This window comes from Coregonus lavaretus (genome assembly GCF_964263955.1).
Source record: "Coregonus lavaretus genome assembly, contig: HAP1_SCAFFOLD_298, whole genome shotgun sequence".
Lineage (NCBI taxonomy): Eukaryota > Metazoa > Chordata > Actinopteri > Salmoniformes > Salmonidae > Coregonus > Coregonus lavaretus.
Window position 1 is genome coordinate 132,349 of NW_028157548.1, and position 23,319 is coordinate 155,667.

The 23,319-nt window shown below is 45.1% G+C and overlaps 1 protein-coding gene across 1 annotated transcript in view; it reads left to right on the forward strand.

The window, feature by feature from the left end:
- Positions 1-7,693: 7,693 nt before the first annotated feature.
- LOC311125284 (uncharacterized protein) overlaps positions 7,694-23,319 on the forward strand; it is a 37,013-nt gene continuing 21,387 nt past the window's right edge. The window contains exons 1-2 of the mRNA XM_084199331.1: positions 7,694-8,262; positions 20,355-21,104. Of these exons, the coding sequence (XP_084055457.1) occupies positions 7,929-8,262; positions 20,355-21,104 (1,084 nt within the window). The 5' untranslated portion in view covers positions 7,694-7,928. The remainder of the gene's footprint in view (positions 8,263-20,354; positions 21,105-23,319) is intronic.

Genomic DNA, 23,319 nt, shown 5'->3' on the forward strand with positions numbered 1-23,319 from the left:
GAGAGCATTTATTTTTCATGCATCCAATACATTCCATACATGGAACGCCTACTCTGTTATTACGTATGTATTAACTTATTTCCGGATATCTTCTCAAATACCCACAATGCACAAAAAACTGAAAGCATTGTATTTATATTTTGTAAATTTTATTTCACCTTCATTTAACCAGGTAAGCCAGTTGAGAACAAGTTCTCATTTACAACTGCGACCTGGCCAAGATAAAGCAAAGCAGTGCGATAAAAACAACAACACAGAGTTACATATGGGGTAAAAAAACAAAGTCCGAAAATACAACAGAAAATATATATACAGTGTGTGCAAATGTAGCAAGTTATGGAGGTAAGGCAATAAATAGGCTATAGTGCAAAATAATTACAATTAGTATTAACACTGGAATGCTAGATGTGCAAGAGATTATGTGCAAATAGAGATACTGGGGTGCAAAAGAGCAAAATAAATAACAATATAGGGATGAGGTAGTTGGGTGGGCTCATTTCAGAATGGCTGTGTACAGGTGCAGTGATCGGTAAGCTGCTCTGACAACTGACGCTTAAAGTTAGTGAGGGAGATAAGAGTCTCCAGCTTCAGAGATTTTTGCAGTTTGTTCCAGTCATTGGCAGCAGAGAACTGGAAGGAATGGCGGCCAAAGGAGGTGTTGGCTTTGGGGATGACCAGTGAGCAGGGGCGGCCTGTTCAATAGGGCGATATGGGCGACGCACTGCCAAACGGGAAAAGGAAGGGATTTTTTTTCTAATCAATTATATCACGGCAACAGTAGTTATCAGTGTTGTAATCTATACGTCTGATCTGCCACAGTGCCACACTGCCACTAAATGTCGAATCAGGCTAAAGTCGTGCTTCAAATGGCTCCCCCCCCTTTTGGGGCGATTTCAGTCAGGTTGAAAATCGCCCATAAGTCTGTCATAGACTCCCATGTAAAATCTATTTTTTTCAAATATCAGACCTTTCAATACAATCTCTATGGGTGTCTGAGGGCTTGCACTTACGCGCTTTCGTCATACGTAACGTAACCATGAACGTAACTAAGAAAAGAGCGGATTGTGTCTTTGAAAGAAGTTCCTTTTTGTCGGCGAACAAATGAAGATAAATTGGCAACGAAACAATTAGGACCTCCCAGACCAAATTTAATAATTCAACAGGTTTCTACTAAAGGCGGAAAGTCCTACACCCGAGGAAAAAATAACATTGCCACTCAACTGGATGAGGGATACAGGCTAGCTGTCCGCCGCCACAACGATGAGGTTAGTGTTGATAATCACAAGTTTACTGGAGAACTGAGACCAAGTAGAGACTTTGGACAGGGTGGATATGGTATAATAAAGGCAGTTTATTCAGAGGTAAAGATATCTGGAATCGCGTGCACGGACCCGTTCGTCAAACTCTTAGGGAGCTATACATTAAGCCCCATTACTTACCATATCAGATAAGAGAAATTGCTGCAGCTACATATATTTTACATCCTGGCCCTACATAGTTCACTATTTGCATCACTTACCAAAATATTACATGTGGTCATATATGCTTGGAAAGTGGAGATGCCATAGAACGTCAAAAAAGTAAACATTGCTGGAGACACATTGCCGTTTTGGAGAAGACATCGCGTTTGCTAGCGAAGAGATTTGTTGTGGCAAATGAACTTGGGCTGGGAATTGCCAGGGACCTCACGATAAGATATATGCAAATTTGCGAGTCTCATGATTCTATACGTATTGCGATTCGATACTGTGATTTTATTGCGCACCATATGTCTGTTGCAGAGGGATCAGAAAGCCATGAGAACGAGTTTTGATCAGTCATGGAAATAAAAGTGCTGAAAACAAATTTGCTCTCAATGTGAAAAGATTGAGAACAAGCTATGAAGGAACAATAATGGTGTTTTGGTGCAGGTACAGCCAACTAGCGCTAAAATATTGCGATATTGTCAATACAGTATATCGTAAAGTATCACTATGTAACTCGATTTCTTTCACCCCAATCCCTCAAATTAACGGTAAATAACTGAATTGTTTGCCCCACATTTAGCTAAGATGATTAGCTAGCCAGCTAAAATGTTTTATTTAGTTAGCAGTCGCATCTACAATAGTTTACTGTCAATAACATGTCTCCAAAAATGACGTGGTGTCTCCAATTGTGTTGACATTTTACAATTGCGATGCGCATCCATGAGTATCCACTTTCTGTAGCTCAGCTGGTAGAGCACTGCGCTTGTAACGCCAAGGTAGTGGGTTCGATCCCCGGGACCACCCATACACAAAAATGTATGCACGCATGACTGTAAGTCGCTTTGGATAAAAGCGTCTGCTAAATGGCATATTATTATTATTATTATTATTATTATTATTATTATTATTATTATTATCTGAAGAGAGCCCCGAAACATTGTGTGCAGACATTTTATGCAATAAATGAAGTAGGTTGAATCTAGTAGTTCTGATCTTCTGATTGGTCCTGATGAGTTGGGCGAGGTCCCCTCCAGGCTACTGTCACTGTTGCATTGGCTCTGAGTCGGGTTCTCTGTCTTCAAATGTTCAGCCTAAGAGAGGGGATTTTTGTGTGTGTGTGTGTGTGTGTGTTTAACAGTGATGATGTGTGTGTGTGTGTGTGTGTGTGTTTAACAGTGATGATGTGTGTGTGTGTGTGTTTGTGTGTGTGTGTGTGTGTGTCCTCAGAGCAAGAACTCGTGAGTTGGAAGAACTGAGAGGCCTATGGCGTGGGTGTTGTCCTTGGCCACCTGCTGACAAGGCTGACAAGATAGGACCCTTTTGTCCATTGTTATTGGATAGGAACAGAACTTATAACCAGCTCCTGACCTAAATAGATCTTAGCACAACATTTTACTCAACATATCATATATCATATTCACTATAACAAATATATTTACTACGACATTAGCAAGAACCGCCACATCCTCAGCCGGCTAATCCAGTGTGTGAAGTTTTGCGGAGTGTTTGAGTTAGCTTTGCGAGGCAAAGATGAAACTGAGGGCTCCACCAACCCTGGTAAGCCAACACTTTTGAGATCAGTCAATAAATGCTTCTGGTATTGACTTATATGCTGCCCCTGTCTTCATGTTGTTGCTGGACATATCTTTTTTAAAATGTGTGTAGGTCACCTAAATCATCAGAAAAATTGCCCCTCCTGAGAATTTTTTCAGGAGCCGCCACTGCCAGTGAGATATACCCGCTGGAGCGCATACTACGGGTGGGTGTTGCTATGGTGACCAGTGAGCTAAGGTAAGACAGGGATTTGCCTAGCAGTGATTTATAGATGACCTGGAGCCAGTGGGTTTGGCGACGAATATGTAGTGAGGGCCAGCCAACAAGAGCGTACAGGTCACAGTGGTGGGTAGTATATGGGGCTTTGGAGACAAAACGGATGGCACTGTGATAGACTACATCCAATTTGCTGAGTAGAGTGTTGGAGGCTATTTTGTAAATTACATCGCCGAAGTCAAGGATCGGTAGGATAGTCAGTTTTACGAGGGCATGTTTGGCAGTATGAGTGAAGGAGGCTTTGTTGCGAAATAGGAAGCCGATTCATGATTTAACTTTGGATTGGAGATTCTTAATGTGAGTCTGGAAGGAGAGTTTACAGTCTAACCAGACACCTAGGTATTTGATAGTTGTCCACATACTCTAGGTCAGACCCGCCGAGAGTAGTGATTCTAGTCGGGTGGGCGGGTGCAAGCAGCGTTCGGTTGAAGAGCATGCATTTAGTTTTACTAGTGTTTAAGAGCAGTTGGAGGCTACGGAAGGAGTGTTGTATGGCATTGAAGCTCGTCTGTTTGGGCACAGACCTGGATAGTATGATAGAGCTCTGCAGGCTATCTATACAGTAGATTGCAACCCCACCCCCTTTGGCAGTTCTATCGAGACGGAAAATGTTGTAGTTGAGGATGGACATTTCTGAATTTTTGGTGGCCTTCCTAAGCCAGGATTCAGACACTGCTAGAACATCAGGGTTGGCAGAGTGTGCTCATGCAGTGAATAACTGAAACTTAGGGAGGAGGCTTCGGATGTTAACGTGCAAGAAACCAAGACTTTTACGGTTACAGAAGTCACCAAATTATAACGCCTGGGGAGTAGGAGTGATACTGGGGGCTACAGGGCCTGGGTTAACCTCTACATCACCAGAGAAACAGAGGAGGAGTAGAATAAGGATACGGCTAAAGGCTTTAAGTACTGGTCTTCTAGTGCGTTGGGTACAGAGAAAAAAAGGGGCAGATTTCCGGGCATTGTAGAATAGATTCAGGGCATTATGTACAGACAAGGATATGGAAGGATATGAGTACAGTGGAGGTAAACCTAAGCATTGGGTAACGATGAAAGAGATAGCATCACTGGAGGCACCGATTGAGTCGGTCTCAGCGTGTATGGGGGGTGGAACAAAGGAGCTATCTAAGGCAGGTTGAGCTGGGCTGGGGGATCTACAGTGAAATAGTACAATAAGAAATAACCGAAACAGCAATAAGCAAGGCATATTGACATGGGAGAGAGGCATAAAGCAATCACAGGGATTATTCGAGAGAGCTAAGACAACAGCTGGTAATGGCGACAAAGTTTGGGCTGAGGCTAAACATAAACAGGATGCGGTACCGTATAAAGGAACAGTCCAGCAGGCATCAGCTGTATAGCTGAGTTATCGTAAGGTCCGGTGAACAGCAATAGGAGAGTTCGGAGGTAGTTCGGGGGCTGCTACAGCACTGGCTAGCAAGAGGCCACAGCTTGCGTGTGCTAGCGGGCCAGGGCTAGCAGATGGATCTTTGTGGTCGACGTCGTAACGGGAAGCCTGTTGAAACCACATCAGACGATTTCGTCGGCAGACCAGTCATGTTGGATCGGCGGGGCTCCGTGTCAACACTAGGAGGTCCTGTCCGGTTGACAGAGAGGAAGATAGCTGGGAGATGGGCTTGGGGCTAGCTCAAGGCTGATTAGCCAACAACAACATCCATTTGGTTGCAGCTAGCTAGTTGCGATGATCCGGTGTTAAAGGTCCAGTGATTCAGTGATTCCGGCAGAAAAACCGATATGTTCTGGGTCGATAACGCGCTGTGCAGACAGTGCAGACTGGCCGATATTAGTCGAGGCTAGAGCTGGCTGGTAGGTAGTGCAGGCCACAGACAATGGTGAAAAACCGCTAACGGTGGCTAATAGCAAGTAGCTAGTTAACTGGCTACTCCCGTCCAGTAGACAGAGAGGTAGATAGCCGGGATATGGGCCTGGCTCGAAGGCTAGCTCAAGGCTAACTGGTGCTTGCTTCGGGGGCAGTGGTGATTAGCCAAACAGCAACATCCATTCGGTTGCGGCTAGCTAGCTCGCTAGTTGCGATCCGGTGTTAATGTCCAGAGATTCAGTTATTCCGGCAGAAAATCCGATGTTCTGGGTGAAAACCGCTAACGGTGGCTAATAGCAAGTAGCTAGTTAGCTGGCTAGCTAGTTTCAACTGGAGATTCTAGATAAAAGGTAAGTCAATAATATAATCCGTTCCACATAGAGTGAGGCGGGTTACAGTAAAGTATATTTTGTAGAAGGATGAAAAGTGTGATAGGGAAATATGTACGAAAAATACAAAAAAAAACAAAAAAAATGGCTATTTACACGGACACACAACAAAGAACACGACTGCACTGCTACGCCATCTTGGAACGCCAAGAGTGTGAAAAGCTGTCATTAAGACAAAGGGTGGCTACTGTAAAGAATATAAAATGTAAATTATATTTTGATTTGTTTAACACTTTTTTGGTTACTACATGATTCCATAGGTGTTATTTCATAGTTTTGATGTCCTCACTATTATTCTACAATGTAGAATAATAGTAAAAATAAAGAAAATCCCTTGAATGAGTAGGTGTGTCCAAACTTTTGACTGGTAGTGTACATATACACATATAAATACACATACACAGACATATATATATATATATATATCTTTTAAAAATATATTATCGTATCTGAAGATTATGTCTTTGTTAAATGTTTTTCATGAAGAAATTGAATGTTGTTTACGTTAGTATATGTTTTAGTGTAACGTCATGTACAACAGACCGGAAGTGTGTTGTAGACAGGGGAGACTGGTGATTGGCCAGAAGAGGGAGCTTCATTGTTTATAAATAGGGGTTAAACGAAGAAGAAAGTCAGAACGGCCATGGCAATCTGAGGAGCCGTTCTCCGGACACCGCGGGTCTGTACTTATGCTGTAACCTCGTGATTTTAATAAAAGCCTCTAATACGATGCAGCATAAACGGACTCTTTGTTGACAGCAATAATGGCCACCATTCACCCGATACGACAATATTTTCCTTCATTATTTTCCACTAACCCTACCACCTCTCCCCTAATTGGAGCAAACTAATGAACAACAACACTTAGGCCTATGTCTGTCTGTATGTGCACTACCGGTCAAACGTTTTAGAACACCTACTCATTCACCTACTCATACTTTTATTTGGGTTTCTGTGCAAAGTATATGATTTGAATGTTTCTTTAAGCCTGCAGCTAGTTACTTGAAATGAGACATATAATCATGCCAAAACATGATTAAAAAATGCAATTCATTGACAGAGAGATAGCTAGATAATGAAACACAAATTGACATTTACAGTAGCTGGCTATTCAAACTGTAACATTGACCTACTTTCAATACATTTGATAAAATGTCCATGGAGTTCTCTCCATACTATCAAAACAATTCTTATTGCATGCTGAATATTTCAAGTGCACTCGAAACATTATATTTATCTTATTTCAGTCTTCGGGAGCTAGATATATCTGTTTCTCTTCATCAAACAGCAGTTTTCACAAGAGGCATGCCATTGGCTGCCTTGATCACGAGGGTTATGTACGGGACCTCTGATTGGTTCCGAGTTTAGGAGTTCGGCAATGTTGCCTGAGCAGTTGAAATATATTTTTTATGAGAAAATGTGCAAGAATTGAAGGTTTAAGGGGCCAAAAAATGTTATAGTCATCATAACAATATTTTACTGTCATGTATAAAAAATCAGGTCCTTCCTGGACTGGGATCGATTAATTTAACTATTTTCGTCTTATGCCCACCAGCTAATAACACAACCACACCACAGATAGAACAATGAGCCAGATATTTCACCTGATGTATAATGTGAAGCATCCTGTTGTTTCCACTCACTACCAAATATGGTGTTGAGAGGAAGTCCAGTGGGAGAACAGGTAGCCAGATGGATTTTGAAGACGTTCTGCTAATTTTCTCAGTTTCCTGTTTCCGTAACTAGAATCTGTAACAAACAGAATGGACTACGTTTAATAGACTTTACCCTTTGCCAAAGTTTCTAAAAAAGGCGTTCCCTAAAGGTAATATGCAAATAGATTCTAGAACGGGCCAATAGGACCTCTCTTGCTCCTGCTTGGCTCTGCCCACCTCCTTGCTTGTTCTGCCCACTATGATTAATTTGCTCCCATTGGAAACGACAGGTGTAGATCTTCACCGACTAGGTGAAACATCTGTTGATGTGCCCTTGAGCAAGGCACTTAACCCTAATTGCTCCTGTAAATCGCTCTGGATAAGAGCGTCTGGTAAATGACAAAAAAAAAAAAAAAAAAAAAAAAGACTGCGTTACCCACTCCAGTCAGCAGATGGCGATGTGGGGCTTTAAGGCTATGCTGCTAGTGTGACGTATAATCTAGTGGACGGGACGCTTCTTTCAACAGCAGCAACAGTTAGTCAGACACCTCGGTAGCTTGCTAGACGAAATAGCCGAACCAATAAAGCTCTTTAGACGCTTTCGTGTATATTAGCCACTGTGTTTTAAACCCACTTCTGTCGTCTAGTTAGTTATCCCATTTAATTTCATATTTACGGTGTTGTTGTTATTGGTCAGCTAGCTGGCTGGTTAAGTTAGCACTAGCCTAGCTAGCTAACATCCCCGACCATGAGGTCACTAAGCTACTCTCCTCCTGCTAAAGAAGAGGAGGTCTGCTGGACGGAGAAAGAAGCTCTAGTGAAAGAGGAGGAGGAAGAGGAGGATGTTACAATGCAAAAACAAGTAGAGGGTGAAGCTGTTACCGTGAAAGAAGAAGAGGCTCCCGTTTTTGGAGTGAAAGAGGAGGAGATGACTGTCACATCGAAAAAGGAGGAGGAGGAAGAAGAGGAGGAAACTGGATATCTGGTTCCGGTTTCCCAAAGGCATCTTAAGGCATCCAATGGTTCTAATGATGAACTTAGCAGTAAGATGCTTTTGAGAAACCGAGCCCTGATTAACACTAGTAAGTACTGTCTTAAAAACAGAGGCACAAACTCTGCAGTTGTTGAACTGATGTGTGGTGTTAAAGGTGAAATCTGTAGTTGCTACATCCATATTTGGACATTTAAATTATTTATATATAGCCATTGATTCTTGAAGAATATAACACATGCCTCATGAGCTTAGTTCAACTGTCTTACCCCATCAGATTCCAAAATAAGCTTTTTCTACTCCAATGTTTAGAAACAATGTAAATGTAAACCAACACTGTATCGTCTCAACATGGTTAAAACTATAATATTGATGTCATGGATGGTCAGTCCTTGCATCCATAGGTCTGTCTATGATTTTGAGAGTAGTTACATTTCTCCAGTCCGATCCTCATCTTATTACCAAAACAGTGGTGGAATGACAGCTTTGTTATTGTTTGAACTGCAGATTGGTTGATTGATTGATGTGTGGCTTTTTTTAAAGGGGCAACCTAGGTTTTAAACAGCAGCAAAATTGGGGGCTGGAGAAATGTAACCACTCTCAAATTCATAGAGAAAGTTATTGTAGCAACCTTAACCCAAAACCTAGCGACCTCATCAAGAAGTTGAGACATCTTGGTATAACAGTTATAAGGTGTTGGCTTGACAGTCTCTGGACCCAGGTTTGAGTCCAGCTCAGGGCTACCCCTGGAATTCACTACACTATGAATACATGGACTGGCCATCCATAAGGTCAAAATCATAGTTTTAACCTGGTTTTGAAGATATACAGTGTTTGTTTACAACCAGTGGCATTATACAGTGGGGGAAAAAAGTATTTAGTCAGCCACCAATTGTGCAAGTTCTCTCACTTAAAAAGATGAGAGAGGCCTGTAATTTTCATCATAGGTACACGTCAACTATGACAGACAAAATGAGAGAGAAAAAATCCAGAAAATCACATTGTAGGATTTTTTATTAATTTATTTGCAAATTATGGTGGAAAATAAGTATTTGGTTCGACACAGGTCAAACGTTTTCTGTAAGTCTTCACAAGGTTTTCACACACTGTTGCTGGTATTTTGGCCCATTCCTCCATGCAGATCTCCTCTAGAGCAGTGATGTTTTGGGGCTGTCGCTGGTCAACACAGACTTTCAACTCCCTCCAAAGATTTTCTATGGGATTGAGATCTGGAGACTGGCTAGGCCACTCCAGGACCTTGAAATGCTTCTTACGAAGCCACTCCTTCGTTGCCCGGGCGGTGTGTTTGGGATCATTGTCATGCTGAAAGACCCAGCCACGTTTCATCTTCAATGCCCTTGCTGATGGAAGGAGGTTTTCACTCAAAATCTCACGATACATGGCCCCATTCATTCTTTCCTTTACACGGATCAGTCGTCCTGGTCCCTTTGCAGACAAACAGCCCCAAAGCATGATGTTTCCAACCCCATGCTTCACAGTAGGTATGGTGTTCTTTGGATGCAACTCAGCATTCTTTGTCCTCCAAAAACGACGAGTTGAGTTTTTACCAAACAGTTATATTTTGGTTTCATCTGGTTTCATCTTGTCCTTCTAGACCTGTCTGCTGCCTTTGATACTGTGAACCATCAGATCCTCCTCTCCACCCTCTCTGAGCTGGGCATCTCCGGCGCGGCTCACTCCTGGATTGCGTCCTACCTGACCGGTCGCTCCTACCAAGTGGCGTGGCGAGAAGCTGTCTCCGCACCACGTGCTCTCACCACTGGTGTCCCCCAGGGCTCAGTTCTAGGCCCTCTCCTTTTCTCCCTATACACCAAGTCACTTGGCTCTGTCATATCCTCACATGGCCTTTCCTATCATTGCTACGCTGACGATACACAACTAATCTTCTCCTTTCCCCCTTCTGATAACCAGGTGGCGAATCGCATCTCTGCATGTCTGGCAGACATATCAGTATGGATGACGGATCACCACCTCAAGCTGAACCCTGGCAAGACGGAGCTGCTCTTCCTCCCGGGGAAGGACTGCCCGTTCCATGATCTCGCCATCACGGTTGACAACTCCGCTGTGTCCTCCTCCCAGAGTGCGAAGAGCCTAGGCGTGACACTGGACAACACCCTGTCGTTCTCCGCCAACATCAAGGCGGTGACCCGCTCCTGCAGGTTCATGCTCTACAACATTCGGAGAGTACGACCCTGCCTTACACAGGAAGCGGCACAGGTCCTAATCCAGGCACTTGTCATCTCCCGTCTGGACTACTGCAACTCGCTGTTGGCTGGCCTCCCTGCCTGTGCCATTAAACCCCTACAACTCATCCAGAATGCCGCAGCCCGTCTGGTGTTCAACCTTCCCAAGTTCTCTCACGTCACCCCCCTCCTCCGCACACTCCACTGGCTTCCAGTTGAAGCTCGCATCCGCTACAAGACCATGGTGCTTGCCTATGGAGCAGTGAGGGGAACGGCACCTCTGTACCTTCAGGCTCTGATCAGTCCCTACACCCAAACGAGGGCATTGCGTTCATCCACCTCTGGCCTGTTGGCTCCCCTTCCTCTGCGGAAGCATAGCTCCCGCTCAGCCCAGTCAAAACTGTTCGCTGCTCTGGCACCCCAATGGTGGAACAAGCTCCCTCACGACGCCAGGACAGCGGAGTCACTCACCACCTTCCGGAGACACTTGAAACCCCACCTCTTTAAGGAATACCTGGGATAGGATAAAGTATTCCTTCTAACCCCCCCCCCCCCCCCCCCCCCAAAAAAAATTTGTAAAGTGGTTATCCCACTGGCTATAGGGTGAACGCACCAATTTGTGAGTCGCTCTGGCTAAGAGCGTCTGCTAAATGACGTTAATGTGCCCTTGAGCAAGGCACTTAACCCTAATTGCTCCTGTAAGTCGCTCTGGATAAGAGCGTCTGCTAAATGACTAAAATGTAAATGTAAATGTAAATATGACATTCTCCCAATCCTCTTCTGGATCATCCAAATGCACTCTAGCAAACTTCAGACGGGCCTGGACATGTACTGGCTTAAGCAGGGGGACACATCTGGCACTGTAGGATTTGAGTCCCTGGCGGCGTAGTGTGTTACTGATGGTAGGCTTTGTTACTTTGGTCCCAGCTCTCTGCAGGTCATTCACTAGGTCCCCCCGTGTGGTTCTGGGATTTTTGCTCACCGTTCTTGTGATCATTTTGACCCCACGGGGTGAGATCTTGCGTGGAGCCCCAGATCGAGGGATATTATCAGTGGTCTTGTATGTCTTCCAATTCCTAATAATTGCTCCCACAGTTGATTTCTTCAAACCAAGCTGCTTACCTATTGCAGATTCAGTCTTCCCAGCCTGGTGCAGGTCTACAATTCTGTTTCTGGTGTCCTTTGAAAGCTCTTTTGGTCTTGGCCATAGTGGAGTTTGGAGTGTGACTGTTTGAGGTTGTGGACAGGTGTCTTTTATACTTATAACAAGTTCAAACAGGTGCCATTAATACAGGTAACGAGTGGAGGACAGAGGAGCCTCTTAAAGAAGAAGTTACAGGTCTGTGAGAGCCAGAAATCTTGCTTGTTTGTAGGTGACCAAATACTTATTTTCCACCATAATTTGCAAATAAATTCATTAAAAATCCTACAATGTGATTTTCTGTAATTTTTTTCCTCAAATAGTCTGTCATAGTTGACGTGTACCTATGATGAAAAGTACAGGCCTTTCTCATCTTTTTAAGTGGGAGAACTTGCACAATTGGTGGCTGACTAAATACTTTTTTCCCCCACTGTACAAGCTTATGTTTTGGTTTTTGATGGGGAAATACATTTGAGGCATTTATAAGTTATATTCTTCAAGAATCAATGGCTATACAGTATATGGGTCTTTCTATAACTGCCAGTGAGGATTTCCTTGCATTTATGGCAGTGTGGTTCCCTTAAGGGTCAGTCAACTTTGGTACAACATATGGGGAGTCACACTCTCGCGACTTCGAGGCTATATACAGGTGGTACCGGTACCGAGGTAATGTGCTGGGGGCTATATACAGGGGGTACCGGTGCCGAGGTAATGTGCCGGGGTACAGGTTAGTCCAGATAATAATGAGGCTATACACAGGGGGTACCGGTACCGAGGTAATGTGCCGGGGTACAGGTTAGTCCAGATAATAATGAGGCTATACACAGGGGGTACCGGTACCGAGGTAATGTGCCGGGGTACAGGTTATTCCAGGTAATAATGAGGCTATATACAGGGGGTACCGGTACCGAGGTAATGGGCTGGGGTACAGGTTAGTTCAGGTAATAATGAGGCTATATACAGGGGGTACCGGTACCGAGGTAATGGGCTGGGGTACAGGTTAGTCCAGGTAATAATGAGGCTATATACAGGGGGTACCGGTACCGAGGTAATGGGCTGGGGTACAGGTTAGTTCAGGTAATTTGTACATGTCGGTAGGGGTAAAGTGACTGTGCTTAGATGATAAACAGCGAGTAGCAGCAGTGTAAAAACAAAGGAGGGAGGGGATTAATTGTTCAGCAGTCTTATGGCTTGGGGGTAGAAGCTGTTAAGGAGCCTTTTGGTCCTAGACTTGGCGCTCCGGTACCGCTTGCTGTGCGGTAGCAGAGAGAACAGTCTATGACTTGGGTGACTGGAGTCTTTGACGATTTTCCTCTGACATGCCTAGTATCTAGGTCCTGGATGGCAGGAAGCTTGACCCCAGTGATGTAAAAAACAAACAAAATATAACTATTGTAAAATAGATTGTGTCCGTAAAATGTTGGAAATAGAAGCCTAAGTGTTGTTGTTCATTAGTTTGCTGCAATTAGGGGAGAGGTGGTAGGGTTAGTGGAAAATAATACATTTACATTTAAGTCATTTAGCAGACGCTCTTATCCAGAGCGACTTACAGGAGCAATTAGGGTTAAGTGCCTTGCTTAAGGGCACATCGACAGATTTTTCACCTAGTCAGCTCGGGGATTAGATTCAGCGACCTTTCGGTTACTGGCACACCGCTCTTAACCACTAAGCTACCTGCCGCCATAATAAAGGAAAATATATTTTTAAAAGATATATATATATGTCTGTGTATATTTATATGTGTATATTTACATTTGAGTCATTTAGCAGACGCTCTTATCCAGAGCGACTTACAGTTAGTGTACACTATGTACACTACCAGTCAAAAGTTTGGACACACCTACTCATTCAAGGGTTTTTCTTTATTTTTTACTATTTTCTACATTGTAGAATAATAGTGAAGACATCAAAACTATGAAATAACACATATGGAATCATGTAGTAACCAAAAAAGTGTTAAACTAATCAAAATATATTTTTTATTTGAGATTCTGTAAAGTAGCCACCCTTTGCCTTGATGGCAGCTTTGCACTCTTGGCATTCTCTCAACCAGCTTCATGAGGTAGTCACCTGGAATTGTCAAGGGGTGCTGAAGGTGGGTGTGGTGCAGGAATCAAGCGCAGGACGCAGAAGCTAAGTCCAAAAGACTTTAGTGAGTTATTCACGTAGTACACGAGAACAATAAGCCCGGAGGCGAAATAACGGCACACACAGGCGTCAAACAAACGGCGCACTAACATGTGCGAAAACCTCTCCAAACACGGAGGGAAGAATACGTAGCTCAGAACACCAAACAGAGGAGCAATCACACACAACACCATACACACACAACGAGAACTAAATAGGACACTAATGAGGACTAACTAGACACAGGTGTACAACATCAAGACAAAACCAAACGAACATGAAACATAGATCGGTGGCAGCTAGTACTCCGGGGACGACGACCGCCGAAACCTGCCCGAACAAGGAGGAGGAGCAGCCTCGGCCGAAACCGTGACAGTACCCCCCCTTGACGCGCGGCTCCAGCCGTGCGCCGACCCCGGCCTCGGGGACGACCAGGAGGACGCGGAACAGGGCGCGCGGGATGGTCCCGGTGGAACTCCGACAGGAGAGATGGGTCTAGGATGTCCCTCCGCGGCACCCAGCACCGCTCCTCCTGGCCGTACCCCTCCCACTCCACGAGATACTGGAGACCCCCCATCCGGCGTCTCGAGTCCAAGATGGACCGAATGGTGTACGCCGGATCCCCCTCGATGTCCAGTGGGGGCGGAGGAGTCTCTCCTATCTCACCTTCCTGGAGTGGACCAGCTACCACCGGCCTGAGAAGAGACACATGGAACGAGGGGTTAATATTCTTGTATTCAACAGGCAGATGTAACCTATAACACACCTCGTTCAATCTTCTCAGGACTTTAAAAGGCCCCACAAACCGCCGACCCAGCTTCCGGAAGGGCAGGCGGAGGGGTAGGTTTCTGGTAGAGAGCCAGACTCGATCTCCGGGTGCGTACACCGGCCCCTCACTGCGGTGGAGATCGGCGCTCGCCTTGTGACAACGGATGGCCCGCTGCAGGTGGACGTGTGCAGCGTTCCACATCTCCTCCGAGCGCCTTATCCAATCATCCACCGCAGGGGCCTCGATCTGGCTCTGCTGCCAAGGTGCCAGAACCGGCTGGTAACCTAATACACATTGGAAGTGGGTTAGGTTGGTAGAGGAGTGGCGGATAGAGTTCTGGGCCATCTCGGCCCAGGGAATGTACCGAGCCCACTCCTCAGGCCGGTCCTGGCAATACGACCTCAGAAACCTACCCACATCCTGGTTGACTCGTTCTACCTGCCCATTACTCTCCGGGTGGTACCCTGAGGTAAGGCTCACCGAGACCCCCAAACGCTCCATGAACGCTCTCCATACTCGGGAGGTAAACTGGGGGCCTCGATCAGACACTATATCCTCGGGTACCCCGTAATGCCGGAAGACGTGGGTAAATAGGGCCTCTGCGGTTTGTAGGGCAGTAGGAAGACCCGACATAGGGAGAAGACGACAGGCCTTAGAGAACCGGTCCACATGACCAGGATGGTGGTATTCCCCTGAGAGAGGGGAAGGTCTGTCACAAAATCCACCGAGAGGTGGGACCATGGTCGTTTTGGAACGGGCAGGGGTTGTAACTTACCCCTGGGCAGGTGTCTGGGCGCCTTACACTGGGCGCACACCGAGCAGGAGGAGACATAAACCCTCACATCCCTGGCTAATGTGGGCCACCAGTATTTAGTGCTAAGACAATGCACTGTCCGGCCAATACCCGGATGTCCAGAGGAGGGTGACGTGTGAGCCCAGTAAATGAGTCGATCCCGAATCTCGAGTGGAACGTACTTCCGACAACCGATAACCCAAAAAGGAGACCGACTCCTGGAAAAACAGACATTTCTCTGCCTTGACATATAGGTTGTGCTCCAACAGCCTCCTCAATACACGACGCACCAGGGCTATATGCTCGGCTTGGGTAGACGAGTACACTAGAATGTCATCAATGTACACGACCACCCCTTGCCCCTGCATATCCCGGAAAATGTAATCTACGAAGGATTGGAAGACTGATCGAGCATTCATCAACCCATATGGCATGACGAGATACTCGAAATGACCTGACGTGGTACTAAACGCTGTTTTCCATTCGTCGCCCTCCCTAATGCGCACCAAGTTATACGCGCTCCTGAGATCCAGTTTTGTGAAAAACCACGCTCCATGCAATGACTCCGTCATGGTCGCAATCAGAGGGAGTGGATAACTGTATTTCACAGTAATCTGATTGAGACCACGGTAATCGATGCACGGGCGCAACCCTCCATCGTTTTTCTTCACAAAAAAGATGCTTGAGGAGGCGGGAGAAGTGGAGGGCCGTATGTATCCCTGTCTCAAGGATTCGGCTATGTACGTTTCCATAGCTTTTCTCTCCTCTTGAGACAAAGGATACACGTGGCTCCGTGGGAGCGCTGCTCCTGCCTGGAGATCAATCGCACAATCCCCCTGTCTATGAGGAGGCAACTGCGTCGCCCTAGCTTTACTAAACACGAGAGCTAAATCCCCATATTCAGGCGGAATGTGCAGTGCGGGCACTTGGTTTGGACTTTCCACCGAAGTCGCCCCTACGGAAACACCCAGCCAACGCCCCTCACACTGAGCAGACCACCCATTGAGTGCCCTCTGTTGCCACGAAATAGCAGGGTTATGGGTGCTTAACCAGGGAATTCCCAGCACCACCGGGTACGCAGGAGAGTCAATCAGATACAACTGTATAGTCTCTTCATGACCCCCCCTGCGCACACATCCTAAGTGGCGCTGTGACTTCCCTAATCAACCCCGACCCCAACAGGTAGGAGAGGGATCCCTAAATCTAAACAAAACTTCCGATCAACAAAATTCCCAGCTGCGCCTTAATCTACTAGCGCCTTATGCTGGGAATGAGGTGCAACCTGTGAAAAAAAAAAAACAGGTATACAAAAGTGCGCAACAGAGAGCTCTTGGTAAGTGGGGCGTCTACTCACCTGGGAGGGCTCCCCAGTGCGTGGCCTGTTGTCTCCTCCCTCGGGGAACCCTCCCCAGCACCTGGCCGCAGTGTGCCCTCCACGACCGCACTTGGTGCAGGGGACAGGCCCCCTCGGGCTTCTCCTCCTCCTCTCTCTAGCGCCAGCACCGCCGAGCTCCATAGGGCTCGGCTCGGAGGTGCCGGAGGGTGGCATGGACGGACCCCACTTGGGACGTCCACGGGTGGCCAGCAGGGTGTCCAGACGGATGGACATATCGACCAACTGGTCGAAAGTGAAATCGGTATCCCTGCAGGCCAACTCACGTTGAACGTCCTCCCGTAGGCTACATCGAAAATGGTCGATGAGGGCCCGTTCATTCCACCCTGCGTCTGCCGCTAGAGTCCGGAACTCCAGCGCGAACGCCTGTGCGCTCCTCCTCCCCTGTCTCAGGTGTACTAGACGCTCCCCCGCCGCTTTGCCCTCTGGTGGATGGTCGAACACGGCCTTGAAGCGACGGGAGAACTCGGCGTAGGAGATGGTGGTGTCGTCCATCCTCCTCCACTCGGCGTTGGCCCATTCCAACGCCTTGCCCGTGAGACAGGAGATGAGGGCGGAAACGCTCTCGTGTCCCGAGGGCACCGGGTGTACAGTGGCCAGGTAGAGCTCCACCTGCAGGAGGAACCCCTGACACCCGGCAGCTGTTCCGTCATACGCCCTCGGGAGCGAGAGCCGAATCCCACTGGGTTCCGGACCTGGCACTGGTGGACCGGCCGATGGGGGTGGCAGGGTAGGTGGAGGTGTGGGTACCCCTCTGGACTCCCATCGGTGCAGGGTGTTGATGACGTCCTGTAGAGCGGTCCCCAGTTGTCGTATCTGGTCATCCTGGCCGCGGACGACTCAGGCGTGATTGTTGCTCCTGCTGATTCCATTATAAATGGTGTGTGATTCTGTCAAGGGGTGCTGAAGGTGGGTGTGGTGCAGGAATCAAGCGCAGGACGCAGAAGCTAAGTCCAAAAGACTTTAGTGAGTTATTCACGTAGCACATGAGAACAATAAGCCCGGAGGCGAAATAACGGCGCACACAGGCGTCAAACAAACGGCGCACTAACATGTGCGAAAACCTCTCCAAACACGGAGGGAAGAATACGTAGCTCAGAACACCAAACAGAGGAGCAATCACACACAACACCAAAACACACAACGAGAACTAAATAGGACACTAATGAGGACTAACTAGACACAGGTGTACAACATCAAGACAAAACCAAACGAACATGAAACATAGATCGGTGGCAGCTAGTACTCCGGGGACGACGACCGCCGAAACCTGCCCGAACAAGGAGGAGGAGCAGCCTCGGCCGAAACCGTGACAGGAATGCATTTCAATTAACAGGTGTGCCTTAAGTTAATTTGTGGAATTAATTTCCTTCTTAATACATTTGAGCCAATCAGTTGTGTTGTGACAAGGTAGGGTTGGTATACAGAAGATAGCCCTATTTGGTGAAAGACCAAGTCCATATTATGGCAAGAACAGCTCAAATAAGCAAAGAGAAACGACAGTCCATCATTACTTTAAGACATGAAGGTCAGAAAATACGGAACATTTCAAGAACTTTGAAAGTTTCTTCAAGTGCAGTCGCAAAAACCATCAAGCGCCATGATGAAACTGGCTCTCATGAGGACCGCCACAGGAATGGAAGACCCAGAGTTAGCTCTGCTGCAGAGGATAAGTTCATTAGAGTTACCAGCCTCAGAAATTGCTACCCAAATAAAGACTTCACAGATTTCAAGTCACAGACGTATCTCAACATCAACTGTTCAGAGGGGACTGGGTAAATCAGGCCTTCATGGTTGAATTGCTGCAAAGAAACAACTACTAAAGGACACCAATAATAAGAAGAGATCTGCTTGGGCCAAGAAACACGAGCAATGGACATTAGACCGGTGGAAATTGAGATTTTTGGTTCCAACCGCCATGTCTTTGTGCGACGCGATGTGGGTGAACGGATGATCTCCGCGTGTGTAGTTCCCACCGTGAAGCATGGAGGAGGAGGTGTGGTGATGGTGACACTGTCTGTGATTTATTTAGAATTCAAGGCACACTTATCCAGCATGGCTACCACAGCATTCTGCAGTGATACGCCATCCCATCTGGTTTGGGCTTAGTGGGACTATCATTTTGCTTTTCAACAGGACAATGACCCAACACTCCTCCAGGCTGTGTAAGGGCTATTTTACCAAGAAGGAGAGTGATGGAGTGCTGCATCAGATGACCTGGCCTCCACAATCCCTCGACCTCACCCCAATTGAGATAGTTTGGGATGAGTTGAACCGCAGAGTGAAGGAAAAGCAGCCAACAAGTGCTCAGCATATGTGGGAACTCCTTCAAGACTGTTGGAAAAGCATTCCAGATTAAGCTGGTTGAGAGAATGCCAAGTGTGCAAAGTTGTCATCAAGGCAAACGGTGGCTACTTTGAAGAATCTAAAATCTAAAATATTTTGATTAGTTTAACACTATTTTGGTTACTACATGATTCCATATGTGTTATTTCATAGTTTTGATGTCTTCACTATTGTTCTACAATGTAGAAAATAGTAAAAATAAAGAACAACCCTTGAATGAGTAGTTGTGTCCAAACTTTTGACTGGTACTGTATGTTATTGTTAGATGAAGTTATGGGCCAATTTGGCATACACTTAGTGTGTAAAGGTAGCCAAAGAGCATTTTACTGAATTAGTGGTGAATTAGTGAATAGCGACACAGAGCTTAATGTGAGTTTCCTTGAGTAACACTCCCGATCTTGCTCTGATAATGTGTGGTAATGGTCAGAATACATTGTGAAATCTTCGCTCACCATTGTTCCTCCATGCAGATATACTACATCCATAACTAGAGGTTATTAGCATGGAGGAATTCAGATATACTACATCCATAACTAGAGGTTATTAGCTTGGAGGAGTTCAGATATACTACATCCATAACTAGAGGTTATTAGCATGGAGGAGTTCAGATATACTACATCCATAACTAGAGGTTATTAGCATGGAGGAGTTCAGATATACTACATCCATAACTAGAGGTTATTAGCATGGAGGAGTTCAGATATACTACATCCATAACTAGAGGTTATTAGCATGGAGGAGTTCAGATATACTACATCCATAACTAGAGGTTATTAGCATGGAGGAGTTCAGATATACTACATCCATAACTAGAGGTTATTAGCATGGAGGAGTTCAGATATACTACATCCATAACTAGAGGTTATTAGCATGGAGGAGTTCAGATATACTATATCCATAACTAGAGGTTATTAGCATGGAGGAGTTCAGATATACTACATCCATAACTAGGGGTTATTAGCATGGAGGAGTACAGATATACTACATCCATAACTAGAGGTTATTAGCATGGAGGAGTTCAGATATACTACATCCATAACTAGAGGTTATTAGCATGGAGGTGTTTCTGCAGCCAAATTGTGTTGCATAGCAACAAACAGCAAACACAGAAAGGGTCCTATATTGGAGAGTAAAAGTCATCTGGCACTCTGCTTAGGATTTCAACAACTTTAAACTTTAACTTATTTCTAGCCTACAGTCATCGATGTTACTTAGAATGTGAAAACAAGACAAAAGATGACTATTGTTGCTCACTTGACTGTATAAAATACAATTGTCAAATAATTTAAGGCATCAATTGTTGTACAATTTCATGGGTACGCTCTGGGTATCACCTTTTACCTCAAATAAACAGTGTATTTCTGCTGTTGTGTTTCTTTAACCATCTGTCTGACTTTGTCGTTCACACAGGAGAGAGACGTGGCTATCGTGGATCCTCTGGGGAGCCTCAACAACATGATGCTGACGAGGCAGAAAGGTCTCTCTCCAGATCAGAACACCTTAAGAAAAACCATCTGAGACCCACTGGGAAGAAATCTCACTGCTGCTCTGACTGTGGGAAACGTTGCAGGTGTTCATCAGAACTTAAAATACACCAGCGAGTACACACAGGAGAGAAACCTTATAGCTGTACTCAATGTGGGAAGAGTTTTACTCAGTCAAGTGCGCTGATAGTACATCTGAGAACACACACAGGAGTGAAACCTTACGACTGCTCTGACTGTGGAAAGACTTTTGTTAGGTTAAGAGATTTAAAATCACACCAGAGAACACACACAGGAGAGAAATCACCATATAGGTGTTCTCAATGTGGGAAGAGTTTTACTCAGTCAGGCTCCCTGATAGTGCACCAGAGAACACACACAGGAGCGAAACCTTATAGCTGTACTCAATGTGGGAAGAGTTTTACTCGGTTAAGCTCCCTGATAGTGCACCAGAGAACACACACAGGAGAGAAACCTTATAGCTGTACTCAATGTGGGAAGAGTTTTACTCGGTTAAGCTCCCTGATAGTGCACCAGAGAACACACACAGGAGAGAAACCTTATAGCTGTACTCAAGGTGGGAAGAGTTTTACTCAGTCAAGCTCCCTGATAGTGCATCAGAGAACACACACAGGAGAGAAATCTTATAGCTGTGATCAATGTGGGAAGAGTTTTGGTACATCTGTGTATCTGACGATACACCAGAGAACACACACAGGAGAGAAACCTTATGGCTGTAATCAATGTGGGAAGAGTTTTGCTCATTTAAGCTCCCTGATAGTACACAAGAGAACACACACAGGAGAGAAACCTTATAGCTGTACTCAATGTGGGAATAGTTTTACTCATTTAAGCTCCCTGGTATCACACCAGAGAACACACACAGGAGAGAAACCATATAGCTGTACTCAATGTGGGAAGAGTTTTGGTACATCTGTGTATCTGACGATACACCAGAGAACACACACAGGAGAGAAACCTTATGGCTGTAATCAATGTGGGAAGAGTTTTGCTCATTTAAGCTCCCTGATAGTACACCAGAGAACACACACAGGAGAGAAACCTTATAGCTGTACTCAATGTGGGAAGAGTTTTACTCATTTAAGCTCCCTGGTATCACACCAAAGAACACACACAGGAGAGAAACCATATAGCTGTACTCAATGTGGGAAGAGTTTTACTCAGTCAATCAGCCTGGTAGTACACCAGAGAACACACACAGGAGAGAAACCTTATCACTGCTCTGACTGCAGAAAGAATTTTGTTAGGTTAAGAGATTTAAAATCACACCAGAGAACACACACAGGAGAGAAACAATTTAGCAGGAGATAAATGATATAGCTGGAGATAAATGATATAGCTGTGATCATGTGACAAGAGATACTTTGATAAAAGATCTCTGATCAAACATCAGAAAATACATACATGAGTTGTTTCATGATATCAATGAAATAATGTCACAATGTAGAATGTTTTAACATTGTACATTTACATTTACATTTGAGTCATTTAGCAGACGCTCTTATCCAGAGCGACTTACAGGAGCAATTAGGGTTAAGTGCCTTGCTCAAGGGCACATTTAAGTCATTTAGCAGACGCTCTTATCCAGAGCGACTCACAAATTGGTGCGTTCACCCTATAGCCAGTGGGATAACCACTTTACAAATTTTTTTTTGGGGGGGGGGGGGGGTGGGGGGGAGTAGAAGGATTACTTTATCCTATCCCAGGTATTCCTTAAAGAGGTGGGGTTTCAAATGTCTCCGGAAGGTGGTGAGTGACTCCGCTGTCCTGGCGTCGTGAGGGAGCTTGTTCCACCATTGGGGTGTAGAAGGAGTACTTTGTAGAAGGAGTACTTTAATTAATAATGTCCCAATGTAGAACCCTTAACATTTCCCCCTGTTCAATTTATTTCAGCGTGATATGGATATTAGCCTCTGGGAAAAACCCAGGCTATGAATTGAAAGAGTATTTATGTGATTTAACAAAAAGTAAAAAATAAATAAATAAAAAAAGTTGTGTTACACGTTAATCAAAACGTAGCTAGCTGTTTTCTACAAATTGTCCTCTGACCAGAGATGTACACATTATTCCCAGATTCCATGTGGTGTTTGAGCTATTCGTTTTAACAGGATGTGCAACCTCATCTCCCCCCTCTTGCGCAATTGATTTCAACATGATATCGATGAAATAAGTGTTGCGTTCCTTTGTTTAGCGACCCATAAATGTAAATGCATCCCTCCAAAATATAGCTGACTGTCTTCTGCAGGTTGTCCTCTAACCAGTGAGGTAAAAGTTATCTCCCATTTCCATGTATTTTTTTAGTTGTGTTAGTTTCAACAGCAGGTACAACCTGATCTCCCCCATAATCGATATCAGTGACTTATTGTTGGTGCTTGTGCAGTTTATAAGGTGCTTGTTTTAATATGATTATTGTGGCACATTTGTGTAGATAGTACAGTTTAGGTTTCGGTTTTCAATATATCACAAACTGGTTTTGCATATTGGTTATTGATTTGGACATGTTAAAACTGTGTTTTGACATTGAGGTTTCCCACGTAGCAAAATGTCATTGAAAAGACATTGAAAAGAAGACTATGCCTGATGTCCAATATAAACTCAGCAAAAAAAGAAACGTCCCTTTTTCAGGACCCGGTCTTTCAAAGATAATTTGTAAAAATCCAAAATAACTTCACAGATCTTCATTGTAAAGGGTTTAAACACTGTTTCCCATGCTTGTTCAATGAACCATAAATAATTAATGAACATGCACCTGTGGAACGGTCGTTAAGACTTACAGATGGTAGGCAATTAAGGTCACAGTTATGAAAACTTAGGACACAAAAGAGGCCTTTCTATTGAATCTGGAAAACACCAAAAGAAATATGCCCAGG